At 41.0% G+C, this 26,743-nt stretch overlaps 1 protein-coding gene across 1 annotated transcript in view; it reads right to left on the bottom strand.

Annotated features, from left to right (window-relative positions):
• The window catches only part of LOC133996241 (aggrecan core protein-like), a 23,694-nt gene extending 585 nt beyond the window's left edge, over nt 1-23,109 (bottom strand). Inside the window, exons 1-18 of the mRNA XM_062435848.1 lie at nt 23,043-23,109; nt 22,804-22,901; nt 21,351-21,642; nt 20,372-20,546; nt 19,991-20,118; nt 19,571-19,891; nt 18,851-19,153; nt 18,548-18,722; nt 18,318-18,445; nt 17,669-17,962; nt 17,484-17,582; nt 15,421-17,391; nt 14,319-14,396; nt 13,238-13,351; nt 8,483-8,641; nt 8,311-8,393; nt 6,208-6,352; nt 5,165-5,347 (exon numbers count right to left, since the gene is read on the bottom strand). Of these exons, the coding sequence (XP_062291832.1) occupies nt 5,165-5,347; nt 6,208-6,352; nt 8,311-8,393; nt 8,483-8,641; nt 13,238-13,351; nt 14,319-14,396; nt 15,421-17,391; nt 17,484-17,582; nt 17,669-17,962; nt 18,318-18,445; nt 18,548-18,722; nt 18,851-19,153; nt 19,571-19,891; nt 19,991-20,118; nt 20,372-20,546; nt 21,351-21,642; nt 22,804-22,901; nt 23,043-23,109 (4,813 nt within the window). The remainder of the gene's footprint in view (nt 1-5,164; nt 5,348-6,207; nt 6,353-8,310; nt 8,394-8,482; nt 8,642-13,237; nt 13,352-14,318; nt 14,397-15,420; nt 17,392-17,483; nt 17,583-17,668; nt 17,963-18,317; nt 18,446-18,547; nt 18,723-18,850; nt 19,154-19,570; nt 19,892-19,990; nt 20,119-20,371; nt 20,547-21,350; nt 21,643-22,803; nt 22,902-23,042) is intronic.
• Nucleotides 23,110-26,743: the final 3,634 nt, after the last annotated feature.

The raw sequence follows: 26,743 nt of genomic DNA, 5'->3' as shown, positions 1-26,743 counted from the left end.
GTGTCTTATTTACCTCTGAAACACTGAGCTCACTGAGGCTCAGACGGAAGATGAAAAGACGTGTTTGTTGTCTGTACCTGGAATATCTGGGGCGGAGACCCTCCAGGAATGATGGAGGACTGACGAATCACTGCAGTTTGTTCATTATGTAACTTTAACACATCTTTATGTCGCTTTGCTGTATATGAGCAGCACTTTACTTCCATTACATAAGCTAACGACAACAAACATTAGGACATTCTGCACCACTTTAGTGTCATTAAGCATTAAAGGACAAGTTCATGAGGTTTTAAAGTGTGTCTTATCCTCCTAGAGAGAAAGAAAGAAAGAAGGATAAATGAGAAAGAGGAGAAATAAAGAAAGAAAGAAAGAAAGAAAGACAGACAGACAGACATATAGAAAGTGAGAAAGAAAGAAAGAAAGAAAGAAAGAAAGCAAGAAAAAAGGAAAGAAAGCAAGAAAAAAGGAAAGAAAGCAAGAAAAAACAAAGAAAGCAAGAAAGTGAGAAAGAAAAGAATGAAAGAAAGCAAGAAAAAAAGGAAAGAAAGCAAGAAAGCAAGAAAGTGGAGGAAGAAGAGAAAGAAAGAACATGAAAGAAAGAAAAAAGAATGATAGAACAAAGAGGAAAGAAAGAAAGAAAGAAAGAAAGGTGTAACCACAAAAGAATGATACATATTACATATTGTATCACCTACAGTGTATTTAAGTGGACTTATACTAATAATGACTTCAAATGGTTCCTGATCTCCATGGTAACCAGATGAAATGTAATATTTAGAACAGTTGTATTCCATTACCTTTATTTAATATAAAAGTTATAATGTAAGATCATGCCAAACTAGTTGATATGGTGTTTTATTGAGAATTTGCTGTTTTTAAGCAAGTTGAATTATTTGGTACAAAGTTTTTATGGTTACACCACTTTGACATTTTTTGCCATAATCCTCTAATATATTCTCTCAAAATGGATTAAAAGCAGAAATTTGATGCTGGGTCCACAAAAAAAGAATGTGTGCAAGTTATTCATACGTTTATTTTCACATTTTAACCCCTTTAAATTTAAACTAATGAAGGAACAAGTCAACAACAAAGGTCTACGATACACAAAGGATTTGTACTTAAATCACTTTATTGTTGGTTTTGGTCTTTTTCATTGATTTGTTGACAATAAGAAAAAATAAAGACTATTTCCAGGCTTTAAAGAGTGAATGAAATGTGGCAGGACACATGTACAACTTGGAAATTGATTTCTCAGTCTTTGGTTTATCATGCAGCAGGTGACAGTATGTTTGAAGGAGGCACAGCCCCCCTCCCCCTCCTCCCCCCCTTCCAAAAACAACAAACAAAACAATTATACAGCAACAGTGACACAAAACAAATGCACAAATGAAAAGCAGAAAAAACAAAAACCAACAAACAAACAAAAGTAATTTCACGCTGCGATGGTTACAGCGAGGTCATTTCCTGTGAAGCTACAAACATGAGACAGATAACAGGTTCATTATACTGACGCCTGCTCCACAGAAACACTATGCACTGCACAGCCTCGTGGAAGATGATAAGAGACTAAAAAACAAAACACACACACACAGAAAAACAAAAACAAACCAAAAAAAAAGACTCAAACTAACCAACATGACAAACTGTGAGGTCACGAACAGTACGACGCCAGATGGGGAATAATATGGAGCTGGGAGAAATGTTGTTGCTGATGTCGCTGTAGTTTAACCCTCCTGTTGTCCTCGAGTCAAGGAAGGAAGGGAGGAAGAAGGAAGGAAGGGAGGGAGGAAGGAAAGAAGGGAGGGAGGGAGGAAGGAAGGAAGGAAGGGAGGGAGGAAGGAAGGAAGGGAGGAGGGAGGGAGGGAGGGAGGGAGGGAGGGAGGGAGGGAGGGAGGGAGGAAGGAAGGGAGAAAAGGAAAGAAGAAAGGTAGGAAGGAAGGAAGGTAGGGGGGAGAAAGAAAGAGAGAAGGAGGGAGGGAGGAAGGAAGGAAAGGAAGGAAGGAAAGAAGGAGGGAGGGAGGAAGGAAGGACAGAAGGAAGGAAGAAAGGGTGATGGAGGAAGGAAAGAAGGAAGATAGGAAAAAGAGGAAGGAAAGAAAGAGAGAAGGAGGGAGGGAGGAAGGAAAGAAATAGAGAAGGAGGGAGGGAGGAAGGAAGGAAAGATGGAAGGAAGGAAGGAAAGAAGGAACAGTCAAAACAGACGGTTAATACAACAGTACTGAATCACTCTTTTCTTTTTTTAAATAATAACAATCACTGGCTCAGTCCAGCAGACACACTGTAAAAAATTAATAAATAAAAAGGTTGTGTGTAAATCTCCGAGACTTTTGGACAAAGCTTGTGTTGGGTTTGTTTGATTTCTTCCTTCAGCTTAGTTTTGCTTTGATATTAACTTGTTCACACTCATCTGAGAAGGTTTTTTTTTTTTGTTTAGTATTTGTTTTTTTAAGATGTATTTTCGGGTGTTTTTGCCTTTAACAAACAGCTGATAATGGAGACAGGAAGACAGGTTAATACTTGGCTTTCCCTCTTCATGCATTGATATAATAAACTTAATAGCTCCATAATGTCCTTAGACTTTATGGGAACATTCACCTCTTTTTTATGTTGTTTAGGAGCAAAAATGATGATTGATGTTAACTTTACCAAAGTAGTATCCTCCTCCCCTTCCTGCTGTGTATTTTTCCTCCGACAGAAATAAAGGGTGAGCTTCATGAGTACACAAACACCTTACGTCATAATCTGTTGGTCAGTTTTACTTAGAGCTCATTCTACCAACATCTAACCCTCCTGTTGTCCTCGAGTCAAGGCAGGAAGGGAGGAAGAAGGAAGGAAAGGAGGGAGGGAGGGAGGAAGGAAGGAAGGAAGGAAGGGAGGAAGGAAGAAGGAAGGAAAGTAGGGAAGAAGGAAGGAGGGACGGAAGAAAGGAAGGAAAGAAGGAAGGTAGGAGGGAGGGAGGAAATAAGGAAGGAGGGAGGGAGAAAAGAAAAGAGGAAGAGGGGAAGGAAGGAAAGAAGGACAGAGGAAAGAAGGAAGGGAGGAAGGAAAGGAAGGAAGGAACCAAGGAAGGTAGGAGGGAGGGAGGAAAGAAGGAAAGGGAGGAAGGGGGATGGAGGAAGGAAAGAAGGAAGGGAAGAAAGAGAGAGGAAGGAAAGAAAGAGAGAAGGAGGGAGGGAGGAAGGACAGACGGAAGGAAGGAAGGGAAGAAAGAAGGAACAGTCAAAACAGACGGGGTCAATTTGACCCGGGAGGACGACATGAAGGTTAACCTAAACGCCAAATGTGGAGCGTTTCCTGTCTACAGCAGATTACAGTGAACCAGACACATGCTGCCGTCTATAAATGTAAAACTCCTAAAGAACAAAGTATCTCAGCAATAATTTCACCAAACAAAACTATATTACAGTACACACAATGAAAATAAACTCAGAGCAATAAAATTATTATTATATATATATATATTTTAAATATATTACGAGGGGCAGTGAACACAACAGACGATGATGTAACACTCTTTCAGATCATCTTCACTAAAATGGGATTTTTTTCTGTGTGTGGAGCAAATGTTCTTTTTTCTTCTCATAATAATTAATTCCTCTCTGTTGTTCCTTCGTGAATATTAGTGCTGGTTGGTTCTGCTGGACTCCTGCTGCTGCTCCTCCCCTCTATTCTTTTTCTGGCTTTGACTGCAGAGAGGAGAAGAAACAATAAAGTTGAGTTATCGTCAAAAGGTTCAGTGACAACAAGGGTTGACAAGATTCAAAAATATCTTAATAATAGTTTTCAGGTTTGTTAAAAAAGACATTTTGTATTTTTGTTGGTTTTATATAATTTGAAATGACATTTACACCATTTTATTTTTAAACCAAAAGTAAGACTGAATGCTCCTGAACATGTCAAATGGTGTAACCACAAAAGAATGATACATATTACATATTTTATCCACCTACAGTGTATTTAAGTGGACTTATACTAATAAGGCAAAGGCTATTTGCACCCCTGGTGCAAATATCAATGTATGCTATTTACACCCCAGTACAATTAGAAGTGGATGCTGCAGGACTGAGTGTCGGAGGGGAGCGTCTGGAGATACGGAAGTCTCCCGTATCCCACCGGGACAGCGGGATAAATATACATTGTTGTTCTCTTCTGTATATTATATAATAATTTCTGTCCGGTTAGATCTATCAGAGGTCTGAAATGTATTTGGTATTCACGGCAACCATAGATTTATCTGTCAAGATTTGATTTCCATTATATAACAACCTGAAGGTTGTAAATTCAGATATTTTCGGGTTGTATGCATTTACTTAACACAGTTATGAAAATACAGCAGAGTTTTTCCGCTGAAAACATTATCAATATATAACTGCTGCTGCAAAGACTCGAACCTGAGTCTCCTGTACTAATGAACGTTGCCCATTACCCCACCACTTCGGTTCTATGTAGTGACGTGACAGCCAAATATGTTTGCTAATACAGAAGATAGATATTGGCGAAAAATAATTTTTAACTGACAAACTGACGCTTGTATGCATTCACTGAAGAAAGATTGTGAAAATATAATACAACTTTCCCACCAGAAATGTCTTTAGAACAAACATTAAAGATGAAACCTTTCTAAATTCGCCCTTTTCTGCTGGTGTGGAAGATGAATGTCCGCCATGTTTTCACGTTGTTATATGGGTGCAAATAGCTCAGCTGTGTGGCCGAGGCTATTTGTACCAGGGGTGCAAATAGACACTCCGTACTAATAATGACTTCAAATGGTTCCTGATCTCCATGGTTACCAGATGAAATGTAATATTGAGAACAATTGTATTCCATTACCTTTATTTAATATAAAAGTTATAATGTAAGATCATGCCACACTAGTTGATATGGTGTTTTATTGACAATTTACTGTTTTTAAGCAAGTTGAATTATTTGGTACAAAGTTTTTATGGTTACACCACTTAGACATTTTTGCCATAATCCTCTAATATATTCTCTCAAAATGGATTAAAAGCAGAAATTTGATGCTGGGTCCACAAAAAAGAATGTGTGCAAGTTATTCATAAGTTTAGTTTAAATTTGACTAAACCTCATGGACACACAAAAACATCATTAACCCATAAATGAACACCTTAGTTTCTCTATAGACTAATCCCACGACTGAACTCACCGTCAGTACATTGCACCTGCGGCTTCTCCCACTGTCCGTCGGCCTTACAGCGAACTACCGGTGGGTGGCGCTGTGTGAAGCCTGGGTTGCACTGGTAGCGGATGATGGAGTTGACGGGATACTCTTCCCTCCTGTTACCAAACATGTGAGCGTTGTCCACCTCTGGCGGAGCGCCGCAGGACACTGAGGACAAAGCCAGAGGTCGGCATCAAAACATGTGTCCACTTACCAACACTGTCTCCTACAGATTATGTTTCTATATTATTTATTAGAAACATAATTTCAGACTAACCCTCCTGTTGTCCTCGGGTCGATTTTGACCCAATAGGCTTATACACAGTTTTTCAGAAGATGTTTCGCCAAAGATTTTCTTCATAGTAATCATTTCCTGGCTTTAACTTTGATGTTTTAAAATTATATTCTACTTTATTTTATGTATTAGTATTACCATTCTATACATATTTTTTTTTATCTTATCGATTTTATTCATCTTCTGCTTCTTTTGTTTTCTTAATCTCTTTTTCTAAACATAGTTTTTAGATGTGTGTTTAGAGCAGGCGGGGAGTTCCAGTCCTCTGAAATGATGCCAACGCGGAAGTAACTTAAAACTGCATTCTATCAAAAGGCCACCAGGGGGCGACCGTTTTGGTGTCAAAAGGACTTCCGTCTCTATACAAGTCAATGGAGAATTCACCAACTTCTCACTTGATTTCTAACCTCAGTAAACGTTTTCAAAATGTGTTTATGGTCTCAATCGCTAGTTTAAAGCCTTCTTCAATGCAGTATGATGTTCATTTGGGACATTTTGGCCTCCCTGATTTTATATTTGACGATAAAGCAGGGTATGCATTAGGGCGTGGCTACGTCGTGATTGACAGGTTGATTGGTTCACATGTGCAAGTATTTAAATATTTGCTGAAACATTTACCAGAACAACTATATGAGGCAATACTATCTGCTCTCTAGTGATTGAGAATGAATTGATGCAAGCTTTAAATGTTTTGATAGCGATTGGAGCCGATGTGAAGCCTGAGCTGGCGCACCTGGTCCTTTCTTGCAGGTGAATGGCAGGTGGTAGTTGCAGGGCACGTCGTTCCACTGGCCGCTCTCGTGCCAAATCATCACCACACAGTCTTCTCCGGAGTTAACGTAATTATCGGGCTGGTTCGGCCTCCAGTTTTCATATTGCTGAAGAAGAAGAAGAAGAAGAAGAAGAATAAGTAGAAACCTCAGCACATCATTTTTTATTAACTAGATTAAACTATGATAATATATTTCATGCAACACTACTGTTTTTATTTGTTCTGCCTTTAACCTTCGCGTCGTCCTCCCGGGTCAAATTGACCCCGTCTGTTTTGACTGTTCCTTCTTTCCTCCCTTCCTTCCTTCCTTCCGTCTGTCCTTCCTCCCTCCTTCTCCTTCTCTCTTTCTTTCCTTTCTATCTCTTTCCTCCCTTCCTTCTTTTCTTCTTCCATCCCCCTTTATTCCTTCCTTCTGTCCTTCCTTCCTCCTCCCTTCCTCCCTCCCTCCTTCTCTCTTTTTTCCTCCCCCCTACCTTCCTCCCTTCCTTCTTTCCTCTGTCCTTCTTTCTTTCCTTCCTCCCTTCTTCCTTCCTTCCTCCCTCCCTCATACCTTCCTTCCTTCTTTCTTTCTTTCCTATCCTCCATTCCTTCCTTCCTTCCTTCCTTCCTTCTTTCCTTCCTTCTTCCTCCCTTCCTTCCTTCCTCCCTCCTTTCCTTCCTTCTTCCTCCCTCCCTTCCTTCCTTGACTTGAGAACAACAGGAGGGTTAAGGATGTTCAAAAATCTCAACATCTAATTGTCAGATTGCCATAAAATGTGTTTTTTTTGTACAGATGGGTAGATTTGATAGATTTTCTCATGAATGTATTATATTATTTGTACATTTCCTTAAACTAAAAATCTACTTTGATAGCTCTGCTGTTGCCAAAGCTCTGAATCGTGAAAAACTTTATTTTTTGTGTAATGAACACTTCAGCTTCAGCGTTCAAGTTTCTGCAAAGGTGGCAGAAACAATAATGAAATGTGGTTTTTTTTCGGTTTTGCACCAGCATGCTGAGGCAGGTGGAGTAGTGAGAGCGCAGCAGCTGAGGTTGTGTTTATGCAGATCAGGTGATACAGAGCTATTTCTGGTACGCTGAGTGTTCAACTGCTCAGAGAGAACCTCTTATCACACGAGTAAACAGCAATTTTCACAGCTTTACACACATCAAACCTCTTATCTTTCAATAGCAAAGAGTAACAGAAAACATACGCTGCTGCAGGTAACAGCTTCTCTGTTTTTAGCTGACTGTCTTTGTCTCTGCTCATAATGACAAACGTCACCTGTGGCGGATTAGATTGGATGTGGCTAATTAACTCTTCTCTGGTTAATGAGCTCTCAGCAGCAGATGTTGGTGTTTGTCACCACTGTAGCACAAGTGGAGACTCAGTATTTGTAGTAAGCAGCTCCTGAAGTACAGAAGGCTACTGCTTGGATTTGGATGCATCAGATACATTAAATTCACATTTAATATTTTATCCAATTCATTATTTTAATGCCGTGAACATGAAGTTGAATTAATTTGTAGGAAGAAGGTAGGAAGAAGGAAGGAAAGGAGGGAGGGAGGAAGGAGGGAAGGAAGGAAGGAAAGGAGGGAGGAAGGAATGGAGGAAAGGAAAGAAGGAAGGGAGGAAGGAAGTACGGAGGAAAGAAGGAAGGAAAGAAGGAAGGAGGGAGGAAGGGAGAAAGGAAAAGAGGAAGGGAGGAAGGAAGGAAAGAAGGACAGAGGAAAGAAGGAAGGGAGGAAGGTAGGGGGGAGGAAAAAAGAGAGAAGGAGGGAAGGAGGAAGGAAGGAAGGAAGAAAGAAAAGAAGGAGGGAAGGAAAGAATGAGGGAAGGAGGAAGGAAGGACAGAAGGAAGGAAGGAAGAAAGAAAGGGGGATGGAGGAAGGAAAGAAGGAAGGAAGGAAAGAAGGAAGGAGGGAGGGAGTAAGGAAAGAAAGAGAGAAGGAGGGAGGAAAGACAGACGGAAGGAAGGAAGGAAGGAAGGAAGGAAGGAAGGAAGGAAGGAAGGAAGGAACAGTCAAAACAGACAGGGTCAATTTGACCCGGGAGGACGACACGAAGGTTAAACACCATCGCTCACCAGAGGAGTGCCATCTGTCCAGCGGAAGTCGCCCTCTACTGTTTTGTCGTTCAGCCCGATCCACTGGTAGTCCTGTCCGTTCGCTGGAGGAGGAGAAACAATGTTTACTCCTCATGTCTATTCCTCTATGGACACAAACATTAAAAACATACAAACCACTGGAAGCACTCACAGTTGACGAAGGTTTGCTCCTCCGGTGTGATGATGCTGACCAGATGTGCGTTCAGGTCGCGGCAGCGCTGCTCAGCATCCTCCCAAACTTCTCTGTCGGGGAAGTGAAGGTAGCAGTTCCCCTGAAACTTAGTCCAACCTTCTTCACACAGCTGCTCATCTGCAGCCATGACAACGAGGAGGAAACATTGTGAGTCACTTCATTCAATGCTTCATGCACTTCTTTCACTTAACCTTCGTGTAGTCTTAATTGACAACGTCTGTTTTGACTGTTTCTTCTTTCCTTCCTTCCTTCCTTCCGTCTGTCCTTCCTTCCTCCTTTCCTCCCTCCCTCCCTCTTTCCTCCCCCTACCTTCCTCCCTTCCTTCTTTCCCTGTCATTCTTACCTTCCTTCCTCCCTTCCTTCTTTCCTCCCTCCCTCTTTCCTCCCCCTCCCTTCCTCTTTTCGTTTCTCCCTCCCTCCTTCCTTCCTCCCTCCCTTATTTCCTTTCCTCACTTCCTTCCTCCTTCCCTTCCATCCTTTTTCCTTCCTCCCTCCTTTCCTTCCTCCCTTCTTCCTCCTTTCTTTCCTTCTTTCTCCCTTCCATCCTTCCTCCCTCCTTTCCTTCTGTCTTCCTTCCATCCTTCCCCCCTTCTTTCATTCCTCCTCCAGTCCTTCCTTCCTTCTTCCTCCCTTCCTTCCTCTTTTCTTTCCTTCTTCCTCCCTTCCTTCCTCCTTTCCTTCCTTCTTCCTCCCTTCCTTCCTTCCTTCCTTCCTCCTTTCTTCCTTCCTTCCTTGACTGAAGGACAACAGGAGGGTTAAATATACCCCCCCCCCCCTTTTTTTTCCCCCATTAAAGATCCACAACTACAGATTGGTTGAAAAGCATACACTAATATCTAATGATAAGAAGCCTCTCATCATTAGATATTAGCATCTCAGCAGCTGGTTCAGTGCTTCATATTCTTTACAACCCATGTAGTGTTTCTGTTTTACAATATTTTCCCACTGCGGTGATCTCAGTCGGTCCTGCATCCAGTACAAACTTGATGATGGATGGGATTTCCTTCACGTACAACCGTCCCAATACAGAATGGAAAATTACACATAATTTCACTTAAACTGGAAGGGCCATGCCCAACAGTAATGTGATTGTACATTTCCATTTTTTTCTCTCTTACTGTAAAATTCAAAGGCTTCATTCTCTCTCTCTCTCTCTCTCTCTCCCTCTCTCTCTCTCTCTCTTGCGCCACCTTTAATGACTTTATTGAAAGAGTCTGTTCACCCAAACTTTTCCACTTACCCCCACTAGCATTTAACTGTGTATTAAGGTTTGGTTTTAAATTGCCCAGCAGAGTTTTAAGATGTTTATACCACTGAGATTTCTGCCCCCGTCCAAATACATCATGCCTTTCCAGAGACGATGTCCCTGTTAGGATCTGGTCACACCAGTATTTAACCCTCCTGTTGTCCTCCCGGGTCAAATTGACCACATCTCTTTTGACTGTTCCTTCTTTCCTTCCTTCGTCCCTCTTTCTTTAATTTTTCCTTCGTTCCCCACCTTCTCTCTTTATTTGCTCCCTCCCCCTTCCATACTTCTTTCCTCACTTCCTTCCTTCTTTCCTTCCTCCCTTCCTTCTCTCCTTACGTCCTTCCTTTTTTCCTCCCTCTCTCCCTCCTTACTCCTTTCCTTCCTTCCTTCCTTCCTTTCTTGCTTCCTCCTGCCCCTCCTTCCACCTTTCCTTCCTCCCTTCCTCCTTTCCTTCTTCCCTTCCTTCTCTCCTTCCTTGCTTCCTCTTACTCCTTTCCTTCCTTCCTTCCTTCCTTCCTTCCTTCCTTCCTTCCTTTCTTGCTTCCTCCTGCCCCTCCTTCCACCTTTCCTTCCTCCCTTCCTCCTTTCCTTCTTCCCTTCCTTCTCTCTTTCCTTCCTTCCTCTTTTCCTCCTTCCCTCCCTCTTACTCCTTTCCTTCCTCATTGCTTCCTTCTTTCTTTCTTCCTTCCTTGACCTGAGGACAACAGGAGGGTTAAAACAGCAAAATGTCACAGCAAATTCAATTAATTTGCTATATTCTTTACTTCTAATGTTTTTATTGCTTGTGCACTTACTTATTATGGATTGTCCTTTATTCTTTTTATTGAGGCTCTTTTTATTTTAGCTGCTCAAACACTGTAAATTTCCCCATCGTGGGACTAATAAAGGAATATTTTATCTATCCTGACTAACTGTTAGCAAGCTTGTTAGCTGTGATTTCCCTCTTCAATAACATTTTATTGTGCAACATGGTGAAAATAGAGGAAGCTGCAAGATATCCAATGTGCTCAGGATGATCCACAGACATCCTTGTGATCATGAGCATAGACCTTTGGATCAGTATCAACTCGAGATCCACTCATTAGCCTTTTTTTCTGAGCTTTCAAGTGCATCTCACAGTCTTCATCCATTATGAAACTGGTTCAAGTGTCATCCTATAACATCAGAGATCAGTGGTGAGGACCCTCCAACACAGAGCAGAACATCATGTCAATAAAGAAGATAGAAAGAGGGTCACTCTGAGCCGGCAGGTACAAAACGTCAACGATGAGAACAGGAAGTGCGAAGGAGCTGGTGTCAATTACATGACCTCCGAATGGGGCTTTGGTTATGTGATGACACCTGAGCCAGCTCCAATTCATGATGAAGACTGTAATATGCTGTTTAACCCTTACAAACTGTCAAATATTACCCGTTTTGACATTTTACAGCTTGTAAAAACACCACAAATGTCTCTGAAATTACTCTGAAATTTGATTCTCTTCCTAAAGTGGCCCAAAATGCAAAAAAAAAAAAAAGAGTCCATTGAGGCTGTTCTGGGTCAAATTATCTCCGTATCTATTGACGTGTGTTTTAGTTAAATGCATAGTTAATAGTTTTAATAAGATAGTAGTTGTGAGGATTTCTTTTTATGATGTAGCAGTGAAGACTGATGGCTCTAATGGTTATACAATAAACCCCACAGCTCCATAAAGGTCTGCTCATTTTCACTTTCTATATAAAATAACATTTCAATCATTATAGTTGTGTTATATTTTCATTTCTTAGGTAAAATAGGACATGATATTGTGTGATAGTAGCTGTTTAAAGCCTAAATAATACACTCTCTCTGCTCTCTGAAACATTAATCAAGATTTAATCCCCAATTTATTGATCAGTCAGATCGGCTATTGATTCTTTCTAAACAGATCTATGGTTCAAAATGTGGTAAAGACACTTTTTATGTCAAAGCTGACCCACAACATACTGCGAGGGTGTAGAATATGAACAGTATGTAAAGGTTAAAGAACTGAAAAAGCTGAAGAATTGTTGTTGGAACTACTTTCTACCAAAGAAACCTTTTGGAAATTGTTGGAAAACTTTGTTCTGTGGCTCATCCTGAAGAAGCTAAACTGTGATTTATTTGTGTGTCTGTTTCTGATTGCGTAAACCTCTTGTACACGTCTCAATATCTCAATGAAGGTTTTAAATAAATTATTAAATACCATAAAAAATCCTGTCTTGTGTCTTTGCTAAGCGTCTCCTCCCAGTGGTATGGAGGGATAGTTACTGTTGCTTCACCAGTCTGCCATTTAATATCAACGTTGCACATATACAGTTTTTATTGATGATGGTGTCAGATTTACTGCTCAAAACTGGTAGTAATTACTTGAAAACTTGGATGTGTCTACATGGCATCCAGGATCAGTTCCCATTCGCTGGATGTGCTGTAACCTGTAACCCTTTGTAGAAGCCGATGACGTAATAACGGCCGATAATGTGATAACGCCAGCTAACGTAATAATGTGATAAATCTGCCCATGTTTTAATATAATAAGCCAATAACGTAATAAAACTCCTAAACCAATAACATAATAACTTCTTAATAAATGATTACGTTACTGGCCTGATAAAAAAACTTTAATTACTGGATCTGATAATATACTAATATCACTTTATTTAAGTTCAATTTATTGGATATAACTGTGAAAATGCAGGATTTTTATTTATTTATTTATTTATTTTACCAGGCCAATAACGTAATAACTTATTACGTTATTGGCCAAAAATGATTACGTTATTGGTTCAGGACTTTTATTACGTTATTAGCAAGTTATTACATTATTGGTTTATTACATTAAAAAAACGGGCAAATTTATTACATTATCGGCCGTTATTACGTTATTGTCGTTATTGGCTTCTACACCCTGTAAATTAATGTTTTTAGCTAATAATATGCTGCCACTTGATCTTGGAAGTAATTCTAGGATACAGTGTTATCATCTTAGAGCAGACAAACACTTCATTCTTTAAACTTATGTTGCTATGTTTTGGGTTTTTGACAGAAAAAAAATCTCTTTCTTTCGGGAATGAGTGTTGCTCTTATTGGTACATTTAGGAAACTTGCTTTGCTATGCTGGTCAAGAAAGGATTTTTTAAAAAGGCTTAATTGTTCTGTGTTTTGAGCAGTAAAACACTGAACAATTATTGCATTATTAGACCCTGCTTGTGGTAAGTGAAATTCATTTCGTATGATTTGGATGAATAGGCCCTTTAGATACTTTTACAACCTTTTGTTGACCAGAGACATCACAGTTACACGTTTCCCATCTTCGAATGCTGAACCACCAGGACTCCACGTGACTTTGTGTTTTCACAGAGCCACAGTGAGTTAATGGTGGTGATGTTTTCAGCATCACTCTTTCTCCCTCAGTTGTTTTTGAGAAGTTGTTGTTAGTATTTATTAGCTGAAGCTGATCTCGTACCGATCTCACAGCGTTTCCCTCCGTAGCTGGGCAGGCATAAGCATTTGTAAGAGTCTGCACTCTCCACACAGGTGGCTCCATTGGCGCAAGGGTTGGAATGGCACACATCTACCTCTGCAAAAAAGGGGGCGGGTGACACTACTGTTTGAGCGAGAGGTGGGGATGGGAGGCGGGAAAGTTTGCCAGCAAGAAAGGGGAGTTGGGGGGGAGGGGGGCAAGATATGATGATAGCAGGACTATCACACCCACACCTCAGGACAATACTTCATCTGCTGCAACTTCTGATTCAGGTTAGACTTACTGCAAACTCAAGTAATTACATATGTTTTGTTTTTGATGCATTTTATAATTTGAGGTTTTCCAGATGATTAAATATACATGATATACAATGAAATACATATTTGTTTAATTTCATATTGCAGTATTTGCAGTGAGTTTATGATTGAATCTGTGGTTAGTTGCAGCAGAAGATCAGTATTCAAATTCGAGCAGGATTAGAGCATCCATATAATGCCAAAAAGCACATATGATGCTCCGTGTTTAGCATGCATACAGGCGGAGCAGAGGTGGCGAACTGGCACGGCAGACCACAAAAACAACATATAGGCTGACGACAGTTGTGATAAACACGGGTGACTCAGATGCTGTATCAAATCAAGAGCATGAGCCGAAAAACATATTTGACAAACACCTTGACATTCAAATCTGCCACACAAATGCAGAGACCCATAACCAGGCAAACAGACAAAGTGAATGAAAAGTAACACGAAACATAAGAAAAAAAAACAACACATGATGCAAAACATATCAGGACAGAATAGCGGGGAGAGAAAGAAAGGATTTTGTGTTAAGTCTGGTAATGCTGATTCACAAACAGTAAATATAATCAAGTGTTTATCTGAAAATATAACTTTAGGTGATTCAAGCTGATTAATAAACAGAATGCAGTCCAAAAAAATATATAAAAACATGCAAACTGTTCAACAACAAAGACATACAGAAAAATGTTATGTCATACAATATTTAATGCAGTAGTTTTAAGAGAAAGAAAAGGAGAAGAGTAAATAACTTTGGGACCTACCATGGCAGACAGCGACCCTATCCTCTACTGTACATGAGGCAGTACCGCAGGGGTTAGGTTCACATGGGTTAAGGCCACCTGGACACACAGGTAAAAATGATTAAAACATGATGCTCTGAATGTACTTTACAAGTGGAATCACAGCAGTGGAGCCTTTTTTGTGTTTAAATGGATGATGAGTCAAAGTTTAGGGTTAGGGTTAAGGGTTATGGTTACTCTTCCAGCAAAGTGTCATGTTCTGTTTCTACATTACTTATATGTACAGAGTTGCGTAATGAGAATACCTCATCAAACATTTAAGGCGGAAACTAATGCTTATTTTTGGTTATCATCATAATTTATCATTTGGACAATAAAACATAAAAAAACACTGAAAAACACACATTAAAATTTCCAAGACTCCAAAGTGACGTCTTTTAAACATCTTGTTTTGACTGATCAACAGTTTAAAACCCAAAAAATATTATTATTATATTTACCGATACTATAATTTGCAACAAGGTAGCAAAAGCAGCACATTCTCACATTTGAGAAGCAGGAACTATTACATTTTTGGCATTTTTGCTTAAAAAAACTAGTTAAACAATTGTTGCTGGTTAATTTTATGTTTAATTAATCAACTAATTGTAGCAGCTCTGCAAACGTTTATTGCTGTTGCTGACTGACACAGTTGTTATTTTACTCAGTTCATCAATTCATCATGAAGTCCATAAAATGTCAGACAGTAGTAACCTGAAACAACACAAAGCACAAGTTTACCTCTTTCAATAGCTTGCTTGTTTTGCGTGATTGACAGTCCAAAACCCAGAGATGTGCTGTTTACTAGCTTACTTGCTTAGTTTCTTTAAAAAATGACCCAAACCAGTCCTTTCCTTTTTATCAAAGTATTGACTAATCATTTCAGCTCTTGGCCAAAACATAAAAATCTGCAGTAAACTTCTTTAAGTGTAAAGTTTGAACAAACGTTGCTTTCCGTACCATCCACACACTCTATCCCTTGATTTTAAGGAATACAAGACAACAAATTGTCAAAAATGTAATATTATCTCAAACCAAAGACACAAAGAAAAAAATGTTCACATGAAAGAATAGGTAGACCTACCTTCAACCAACTCAGCTTCTTCCACAACGCCTGGTGCCTGCACAGAAGCTGGTGCCTGCACAGTAGGAGGAGCAGCCAATCCTGCAGGGGCAAGTGCAAGGCTGGGGGTCTCATGTTGAACTTCACTCAGGGTCTGCTCTGGTCCTGTGGTGCTGGTCTCTGTCAGTGCCCACTCACTGGATGGAGAGGGCATCATCACCTGTGGAAGATCTCCAGAGGGAGCTCCTGAGGAAATGCCGCTGGACGTGGACAAGCGGGTATCTCCGCTGCCGGAGTAGAAGCCACTGCCGCTGCTGCCGCTTCCTTCTCCGCTGTACTCCACCGACCCTTGTCCGATCTCCATAGCCACTGAATTGCCTCCGGATACCCCTGTCGTAAAATCCCCACTCAAGAATGTAACACTGCCTTCTTCCCCGCTCGCTGAGGACTCCAGTCCAGACATTCCTGATCCAGACCCAGAGTGGAAGCCCGAGCTTCCAAATCCTGACACAAGTCCACCACTTCCCTGTCCAGAGCTGTAGAGTAAAAACCCAGAGGCCTCCTGCTCCGTAGAAGATGACTCTGTAAGGTCAATGAGGCCCGAACCCAAAAAGCTAACACCCGAGAAACCCCCAGAAGCCTCCTGCTCCGTAGAAGACGATCCTGTTAGGTCAATGAGGCCCGAACCCAAAAAACTAACACCCGAGAAACCCCCAGAAGCCTCCTGCTCCGTAGAAGACGATCCTGTTAGGTCAATGAGGCCCGAACCCAAAAAGCTAACACCCGAGGAAACCCCAGAGGCCTCCTGCTCCGTAGAAGACGACTCTGTAAGGTCAGTGAAGCCCGAACCCAAAAAGCTAACACCCGAGGAAACCCCAGAGGCCTCTTGCTCCGTAGAAGACGACTCTGTTAAGTCAATGAGGCCCGACCCCAAAAAGCTAACACCCGAGAAGACGTCAGAGCCACTCCCAGAGGCCGAGCCACTGAGATCCCCGCTGAGAACCCCGGATCCTGAGCCACTGAATGCCAGAAGGCCTCCACCAAGCTCATACTCCTTGTGGGTGATACTTGTGGACACATCGACCAGTTCCTCATCTATGAGTGATATCTGAGCGCTTCCGCTTCCTGAAACATCTCCTGACTGTCCACTGGCACTTCCAGAGCCAGAGAATCCTGATGGGTAACCACTGAACCCGGAAAAGTCCCGGCTGGTCATGAAACCAGATGACATGCCAGAGTCTAAACCGGATCCACTGCCAGATCCAGACCTGTCCCCGCTACCACTGAGCACTCCAGAGCCTGCTTCAGATGAGGGGAAGATAAGGATCTCTGTGCTTCCCTCTTCGGCTTCTTGTAGTCGTCCTGAAGCTGAACCTTCTCCAGACAGTATGCTGTCAATGCCTGAAAAGCTGACAGTGATGCCGGATCCTTCTCCACTGAGTCCTGATCCAGAAACATCTACACTGGTAAGACCCGATGCTCCACTGGGCAGCTCTGCACTTGTACTGCCGACCAGGTCTCCGGAGCCAGACGGATCTCCAGAGCCAAACAAGTCTCCAGAACCAGACAAGTCTCCAGAGATGGCCTGATCTCCAGAACCAGACTGGTGTGCAGAACCAGACAAGTCTCCAGAGATGACCTGGTGTCCAGAACCAGACAAGTCTCCAGAGATGACCTGATCTCCAGAACCAGACAAGTCTCCAGAGATGACCTGGTGTCCAGAACCAGACTGGTGTCCAGAACCAGACATGTCTCCAGAGATACCCTGGTCTCCTGAACCAGACGGGTGTCCAGAACCAGACAAGTCTCCAGAGATGCCCTGGTCTCCTGAACCAGACGGGTGTCCAGAACCAGTCAAGTCTCCAGATCCAGACATGTCTCCAGAGTGACCCCCAGAGCCGCTATCAGCCGTAGACCCTGAGCCAAAGTCTGCTGAGCCTGAACCAGAGCCTGAAGGCTCCACAGGGATGGGTTGGACAATGGAGGGAACAGCTAAAGAGACACATAAGAAGAGAGTGAGGTACATGGGGAGTAAAAGTAATGTTTGGGCAGGTTTGTTCAAGATTTAAATATATGTAGCTTACCAGGCCTCAATAAATCAGTAACTGACGTCAGGTTCACGAGGGCCTCCTGGATTTCTGTGATGTTCAGCCCAGTTTCATTTGCAATAAGTGTAATATCAGCTGCAGGAAATAAACAGAATAAAATTACATGTATTAATGAATTAAATCAGAATGAGCCCTTTGGATAGTGAGAGTTAAGTGTTTACCTCTGAAACAGTATGCATCAAATCTGGCGTGAAGGTCAGGGTAGCCGGTCTGGTTGCGGTGAGCGTACACAGTGTGTACTGCCGTCTTCCCCGCTCCACACTCAGTGCGAGGGTTGTTAATGGGATAACGGACGCTACGATCCAAGAGCCAGCCGGCACGGCACTTGTCGAAACCCAGTCTCCAGGCTGCGTAGAGCTCGCCGGTGGAGGCCAGGATGGCGTTCTGCTCTTGACAGCTAGAAGCAGCCTCGTCGTAAGTGAAACCCTCAGCGGAGGCAACATGGAAAACCTCACCTGTGGAGCAGATGACAAAGAGATGTAAAGAAGTGAAAGAAGTGGGAACAAACTGAAATTCTGATTAGCCCATCAGTAATTTGCCCTACGTAATGTTGTACTTATATACTCTCTCTCACTCTAGAAGTCTGATACATTTTGGTTAATTGTTATTATAGTATTCATGACTCCTATAGTTATTTAAAAAGCATATGTGCATTTCACACATTGTTAATTACAAATAATATTGATTGTAGCCACTTTAAAGATCATGACTAAATATGCAGAGGAGTTAAACACTCAAAAACTGCTTCATTTGGACTGTGTAGGTGTGGCAATGGCAAGAGTCGCTGATCATTCTCTTTAGGTTTCTCACCTTTTAGCCCATCAGCGTAGCAGTACACATCAAATCTCTCATCTGCTGGCATCAGACCATAAGACCGAACTCCAGGTTGATCTTCCAAATCTCCAGCACACTTATCGCGAGGGAAAACAATGGGATACCTATGAAAGAGCAGACATGATGGCTTATTAAATGTTTTTTTTGTTTTTTGAGAATAAACATTTGTCTGCCTCTCTCTATCTGAAATTACATGTCAGATTTACCTGACAGTCTGGTCCCGGAGCCATCCTGCATCACACTGGTGATATCCAGCCTCATATGCTGCCTGGAGCTGCTCCGGGGCGGCAATGGTGGCACCGACACTCTGGCAGGCCAGCTGGGCCTCAATGAAGGTGAAGACATAGCGACCAGATCCTGAGCGGTAATGGAAAACCACACCTGTGTACAGAAAACAAGAAAGAATCTCACATGGTGTCGCCTTTTCATTCAATATTAGGAGGATCACACTGGATTGCCATTGTAACATTGCAGTTATTATAACATGCACCAGCAGTTCCATCACTGACCAGTTGAAGGCATCACAAAGCCTTTGCTGGGCTCCCTGGCCACGTCGGGCCGGGCGGTGACTGGCTGTATCCACTCGGTGATGACCTCCGTGACGCTGGGGGGCTGAGGTAGCGGCAGCTCGGTGGGGCTCACTGTGAAGCTGAAGTCCACGACGGTGGGCTGCTGAGTCTCCACCTCTCCAACCGCCTCGCTCTCTGTGGTCGTCCTCCTGAAGAACACCTCCGGGCTCTGTGTCACTGTGGTAACACTCAACACGCCACTTCCCTCTTCTATGATGCCTGAGCCGTCTTCATCACTTAACTCTGACAGGTGAGGGAGGAGAGGGGTTAGTAAGGGAATCTTAAGACTTTGCTGTGACTATGTACACATCTTTTTTAACCCTCATGTTGTCCTCTGGTCAATTCTGACCTGGGAGGAGAACAGGTATTAACTGAAAAATGAGGTATAATTTCATTTAAATGAGGCCAATTGACCATAATTTCCAAAAGATATGTGTAAAACCTGTGGTAATAAGTTGGAATGAAGTTGGCTAAAAAGGTCTAACACAGAATTGGGTGGTATTTTATTCCTTATGCTTTATAAACAGTCAGACTAGACCAGGTCGATTTCAACATGCAACATTGGACCCTTGCTGGACTCAAACCAGGAATGTTGCAGATATGTAGTATGTGCTGTAACCACTCGACTACCAGGACTCAGGGCTCCAGTATATCTCTTACTCTTCAAATGAATAAATGAAGACTTACCTGTGTAGCAGAATGCATCATAGCGAGACTCAGGAAATGGGTATCCTGTCTGGTTGGTGTGGAGGTAAACAGTTCGCACTCCCAGCAGACCTCCTCCACACTGCGGCCGTCGGACGTTGATGGGGTAGCGGACGCTCCTGTCTCCCAGCCAGCCAGCGTTACAGACGTCCATCCCACCCTGCCAGGCCAGGTACAGCTGACCTGTGGTGGCCAGTTGAGCCCCCTGCTTAGAGCACGCCTCCGCAGCCTCATCGAAGGTGAACTTTTCCCCTGCGGCAGTGTAGAAAACTCTGCCTTTATCGGATAAGGGAGGCAATGTTATTAAAATTAAAGAATAAAATAATGAAAGAAAGACCTTCCTCCAACAATTCCCCCAACAGATTCATGGTGTACCTGTCATCTTCTCAGTAAAGCAGTAGACATCATAAGTCTCATTGAGCTCTCTCACTCCATAAGTCCTGACCCCAGGAAGTTCCTCTTTGTCACCGTAGCAGTTCACACGTACATCATGGATTGGGTACCTTCAATCAAAGAAAAATGAGCTTGCTACTTTTCTGTCATTAACACACATCTGGGGTGATCTGATCACAAGTGGACCTGTACTAGTTTAGGTGATTGCTTTAAATGTACATAATGTTTATAAGTAAATAGACAGTGTGTTGGATAGCTTGTATATTAAGCCAGTGTATTTGTTTCGACGTATATGTTTTTCAGTCTCATTAACACATGAATCTCTATTAATCAGCTCTCCATCGTGTGACAGCACAGACTGACCTGACTGTCTGATCAGAGAGCCATCCAGCGTCACATTGGTGGAAACCATCATCGTAAGCTGCTTGAAGCTGTTCAGGTGAAGCCAGGACTGCACTGTTCTGGGAACACGCATCCTTCGCCTTCTCAAAGGTCAGACTGTAGCGGCCCATGATGGCCCGGTAGTGGAACACCATACCTACAGAGAGGAACAATACTGTAGCTTAATACTGTAAAAGGTTTTAAAGCAGATACTGAAAACAATATTTGAGAGTTTAAAAATCTAATATCAAACACACACTTAATATAACCAATGTGCCAATGTTTTTCTGTTTTAATAATGACCAATAACAAGTTTATATACTAAGCTGATTGATTTTACAGCTGAAAATCTACTTGTCTCTTCTTTCTGGTGCACAGACAATGTAACAGAGACACTGTTTCTAAACCACCTCTAATCTAGTTTTTCTGTATTTTTCTTTTTCTGCAATTCTTTGTTACTTATGGACTGATATATGCACATAGTTTGATATATGAGCTAATGACTTATATATCAGAATGAGCTAATATTGGCTGATATATTAGTCTAGCTCTACTTTAAGGCCCCAAACTACACCCACAAAGTCTCTAGAAAAGGTAAAGTAAAGAACAATTCTCTAACTTTACTTCATGTTCAATGATGATTAAATTACCTGTCTGAGGATATTAGGGCTTTGCAGTGGAAACAATTGGGCGGAATCTCAAATGAGTTAAGGCCATTTACATTTATTTATTCATGTTTCTGTAATGCCATTGCTAAACATTTTGCAGCATTTTGCACGTCTAAATATGGTCACACTTGCGTGTTTAAAAGTAATGACAGCTTATGCCTAATAAGCCACACTTATATTAATTTGGCAACCAGTTAAAGAATATAAAACTACTTTTTTAGGGATATTTAGATCTGTTTTATCCATTGCACTATATGACACACTGATCTGACACTTCTTTGACATTAGCGTACCTTGAACTTGCACACTGACGTCATCGTGGTTGTCCTCGATGCCATGCTGAACCTGACAGCGGTAGACTCCCGTGTCATTGGACCGTAGTTCGGATATCTGGATGGTAGCGTCCGTCGGGGTTGCAGGGTAGCCCACCAGATTAACCCTGTCCAGGTAGCTCTCGCTGATACGCACCTGTCCTTCCATGGCCACTAAGATGGTCGTGACCTTTTCTTTGGTGACGAGGCTCCATTTGATGCGGTGAGAGAGGGGAGCGATGGTTGGAGCTCCTGGGTCTGGGACAGTGTGGTCCTACATGGAAAACAACATCATCGTTTACTTCACACCTCATTGCAGGGCTGCATCTTAAACTACAGTAGCTCAAAAATGAGTGATGTAAAAAATACACTCTCTCTGCTCTCTGAAACATGAATCGAGGTTTAATCATCCATTAATTGATCAGTCAGATCGGCTATTAATGCTTTCTAAATAGATCTATGGTTCAAAATTTGACACTTTTTATGAGAGGATGATTAGACCCAGAACATACTGTGAGGGTGTAGAATATGAATAGTATGTGAGGGTTAATGTAATTTATTGATGCTATGAGCAACAAAAACTGATTTCCATTCGCTTTTATTTTATTGGGGTGGAGACACAAGTTTTTATTTACTTAGCATTACGCTGAAACTAGCTGCATGCTTCTACACTGTCAGAGGTTAGTAGCAAAATCTGTTTAGTGATTCAAGTTAGGGGTTAAATGTGGGAGCAACACTGCCTTTTCTTTTGTTTTCTACCTCTGTTTAATCGCTGTCTCTTGATTTTTTCAGTTTCTTTCATCTGTACACCTTTAAAGCTATATTAAGTTTTGGCCACTAGGGGGCATGACATCGATTTTTGAAGTAGCTGTTCGCTAACAATGACCTATTGAGTTACACTGCAGATATGGAGCAGAAATAGCACTCATTAAGAGCCATATTTCTGTCACTCTCCTTTAGCTCTTTTTTTCCCCAATTACTCCTGAAAAAATATCCGACTCTTTAGCTCCAAAATGTTGCACTTTCCTCTTCGGATAGTTGCTTTTGTTTGATTGTCTTGATTTATTGGAGCTTTTTAGTTGAAAACCAATGTGCCATCAAATCAAAATGAGCTAAAAGAGGTTAAAAAAAGCTGCAGAGAGTGTTTTTATATTTAAAGGCCGTCCCATTAGCTGCAGACCTAATATGTGTTTTCTAGCTGGATAGCATCATTTTTATTGTATTGTCTCATTATGCAGGTTATTTGTTGTTTTTGTTGACATTAGCGGGAGTTAGACAACGTGAAATAACATCACCTTCTTTATATTGAGAATAGAAATAATAAGAAGAGATTTTAATTATGTGAACAGTCTGCAATTTAAGTGTTCGACAAATAGATTTTTCTTCTGGATAAACTGCCAAATTGACATTTAAGCAAAAGCTCGTAATCACACACCTCGAAGTAACACGGTAATGTCAGTGTTGCTCCCAGTAGAGGGCGCTGTGGCCCTTCCAGAGGAATACCAACACTCAGCACGTCCTCTGGGTCTGTGAGAGAGAAACATAGAAAACAGGAAGAAAGACGACAATATATATAAACCCCATCTGACTTAAAACGACAAATACAAATTCATACAACTCTGATTTATAGACATGATGTTTTCAGGTTCTTACCCAGGAACGACTGCCCCTCATAAACGTAGTCAAATGTTGCTGAGATGACATTCAGACACACAGACAGAAGCACAATCCACCTGATCATTATTTATCTGAAATTTTAAAAAAAGGAAAATGAGCAAAATGCAGGAAAAACAATTATGAGTCAAACTCTATATAACATCAACAAACAGAATAATGAGAATGTAATTAATCTCCAGAGAGATGTAATCTAATAATTTTAATTTATGTGTCATCATCTCACTTTATCTCAGTAACGATGGGGTATAAAAGCAGAAAAAGTAAAAGTAAATATTTTTTAATTCAGGTAAGTTGAGTAAAGCATGAAATATAAAAAAAGGTGAATTAAAATAATAAATATAATACATTTTATAATAATAATAATATTTGTTGTTGTTATTATTATTATTACTACGATATTAATACAATTAATGACCAAACCAGACTTTTCACTACATTTCAATGACATCTGTTCACTGATTTTGGAGATATAAATATATATTCATATTGTTATATATTAACTATAAGACAGATTAATAAGAAAACGAATAAAACAACCTTCTCCATGGAGGTAACAAGCGTTTCCACTGAGTTAACGATTAGATATCAAATAGCACAAACAAGAGTGGAAATTCCTCATGTAATAAAATATTTATTTCAGTCAAAGGAGAATCAATACAAGCTCTTATCCAACAGTTATCTTGTTATAGAAAGTCACATGCATTCATTTAAAACACATGTATGCATTTATTTTAGAAGCACTGTGATGTGAATGTGAATCTCTGTGAATACGCTGCAGGTCCAGCTGAGCCATTATCAGTCAAATCCAGTGCAGGTCATTTGATGTAAGTCCACACCTCCAGACTCTAAAACGCCCCCAAGCTGACATGTTTCCAAGTTTTTTTTCTCCACAAAAGCTACACAGCAGCTACAGTACATTTCCCAGAGGAACGACACACAACCGCACGACTGCTTCACGTGACGGTTGAACGATTACTCACTCCCTAACAACCGCCTCTTATTTCCTCACAAGCAAAAGGAGGAAAACAAGGAGCTTCAGTCTATTCAAAATGTAAATGTTTGCTGTTATTACACCTGAGGAACAGATCCTGCTCCTCCCTCCCTCCTCCTTCTAGTTGAAAGACTCAGACTTTTCCCTATATTTCGGTTTGTATGTTTGTTCGTATCCAGTCTCAACGCAGTAATAACACGAAACACTCATTAGACCACAAGTTTATAAGCAGTGTTTGAGGTACTTTTTATCCTTCACTGTGCTACATGCTAATATTTCTTAACTCAAATTGAACTTTAAATGCTGGACTTTTACTTGTAATGAAACATTTCTACTCTTACAGTTATTAAATACACTGACAGCATTGTTTAAAACCCTTAACTAATTCTCATAATGAACATTAAACCTGCATTAACTTATATTTGGCCACTAGGGGGCAGCAGAAACAAGTAACACAACACTGACTTATTATAAACTTTTCAGCTGATGTGTTGAACTTGTTAGCAAACAGTTGTTTATTTCCACATCCAGCAGTTATTAATGAACATTATCATTCATTAGAAGTCATATTCTGTCCACTTGATGAATATAAGTCCAATATTCACTCTCTTTTTACTCTCTACCAACTTCCTGAGGGAAATATCTGACTCTTTAGCTGCTAAATGCTCCACTATGTTCACCAGCTAGTCTACAGCTAACTGTGTCTGTTTGCTGTTTAGTGCTGAGCAGGTAGTGTACAGTGGCTTTTTAGAGCTTTTTCTCTATGAGAGCGCTGAGAGTAAAGTTGCAGCCAGACAGTTAAACAATGAACTGAAACTATGGTTGCTATAGATACAGGTTGTTCTATGGTTGCTATAGATACAGGTTGTTCTATGGTTGCTAAAGAGACAGGTTGTGCTTTAGTGTATAAACGAAGAATAACACAAATCAATGCTGACATCAGAGATCCTGCTGGAGACATTTTTGAAGTTGAGTTTCATTTTTTCATCTTGTACGTGAACAGAATGAGTCTCTTACATGTTTTTAAAAAGGTTTTGAACAAATGAGGTCTGAATGAAGTCTGTAGAAGTCTGTAAAACATAAAATGTAGGGTCAATAAGAAAAAAAAATCCATGTTTTATGTTGTCATGGCCTCAAATAAGTAGGAAAAGCAACACAAAAAATTAGCACTTTCTCGGTGTAACCTACAAAGGGTTAATAAATAATGAAATGTCACACTCCTACGTTTTACAGTTGGTCAACGGCAGCGAAAGCTCAGAGAGTTCATGTAAACTGCACGGAAACTCTGTCGGGACAAACTGTCAGCGGGGGAATTGGGCCAGGCGTGGATGCAGCTCTGGCGCTCACCACAGATTCAACAAGCTCCTGCAAAACTGCTCCGAGTTACGGAAATCCAACACATGCTCCCCCTATTCAAACCTGAACAAACTTGCTCAGTTATTTCCAGAGATGCAGTGAAGAGAGGTTGAACAACACCTTCCTTCCTTCCTGTGTTATTTAATAATAACTATAGTTGTAGAGCACCATTCATTAAAAAAAGAACCTCAAAGTGCTTTACAACCAAAGAAATAAAGTGAAACTACAACATATAGAAGTCATATTTCAGTGGTGGTAATTTGAGAATGAATAGATCTACTCTACTTTATTTTACTTCAGCTTCCAAATCCATAATCACTTATTGTTAGATCATATTAGAAATCCCACCAGTCTAAAATCACTTAAGAAATGAACTATAGTCTTCTTTCTGGATCAATTAATCATCATAACTGCTCTACTGTCACTATCATATTCTATGTGTCGGTACATTGTCACCTTTCGAGTTACACCTTAGTTTTAAATATGTTTTTATTTAGCCTTTGTATGTATTTGTTTTTATGTCTCATAATAGGACGGCCGACCAACAAGCCCTTATAGGTGTAATTGTCTTCTCCTGCAAACTTCAATATGGTTCTCTTTTCCTAATCTCAATGCTCAGCATGTATTATGTATATTTTTTGTATATGTTGTTTTGTTTTTTTAAGGGCGGCTGTGGCTCAGGAGGTAGAGCGAGTCGTCCTCCGATTGGAAGATTGGCGGTTTGATTCCCGGCTCCTCCAGTCTACATGTCGATGTGTCCTTGGGCAAGACACTTAACCCCAAATTGGCTCCCGTTGCTGTGCCAACGGTGTATGAATGCGAGTGAATGGTTAGCTTCCTCCTGATGTTCAGGTTGGCACCCTGCATGGTAGCTCCTGCCATCAGTGTATGAATGGGTGTGAATGGGGTGAATGTAGTGTAAAGAAAGAAATCTCTGCTCACCTAAAAATGAAACGTATAGGTGGCCTAGTGATCATGTATCTTGTATGTGAGCTTGTATCCTATGTTGTATTTAAGACTGCTGAGATATAGATAGATATAGTATTTATTAATCAAATGACATCATGTCCTTAATTGTACTGTTTACGTACTGTTTTCTAATCTTTCTAATTCTCATATTTTATAGTAAGACAGGTGATGCAAACTATTTATATGAACCTGCTCATCAATTAGTCATTAGTCACATTGGATGATTGAGGCAGCTCTTGTATATATACAACACCAGTCAAAGTTTGGAACATAGACTGTATATAAAATGGACGTAACATCCGTGACGTCACCCATTGGTTTGTGGACTGCTGCTTGGAAGCGTATAGTTTCGGATCTGAGCAGCGCCATCTTGAAAATTTCC

Source organism: Scomber scombrus, chromosome 1, assembly GCF_963691925.1.
Source record: "Scomber scombrus chromosome 1, fScoSco1.1, whole genome shotgun sequence".
Lineage (NCBI taxonomy): Eukaryota > Metazoa > Chordata > Actinopteri > Scombriformes > Scombridae > Scomber > Scomber scombrus.
This window is presented reverse-complemented; position numbering and strand designations above follow the sequence as displayed.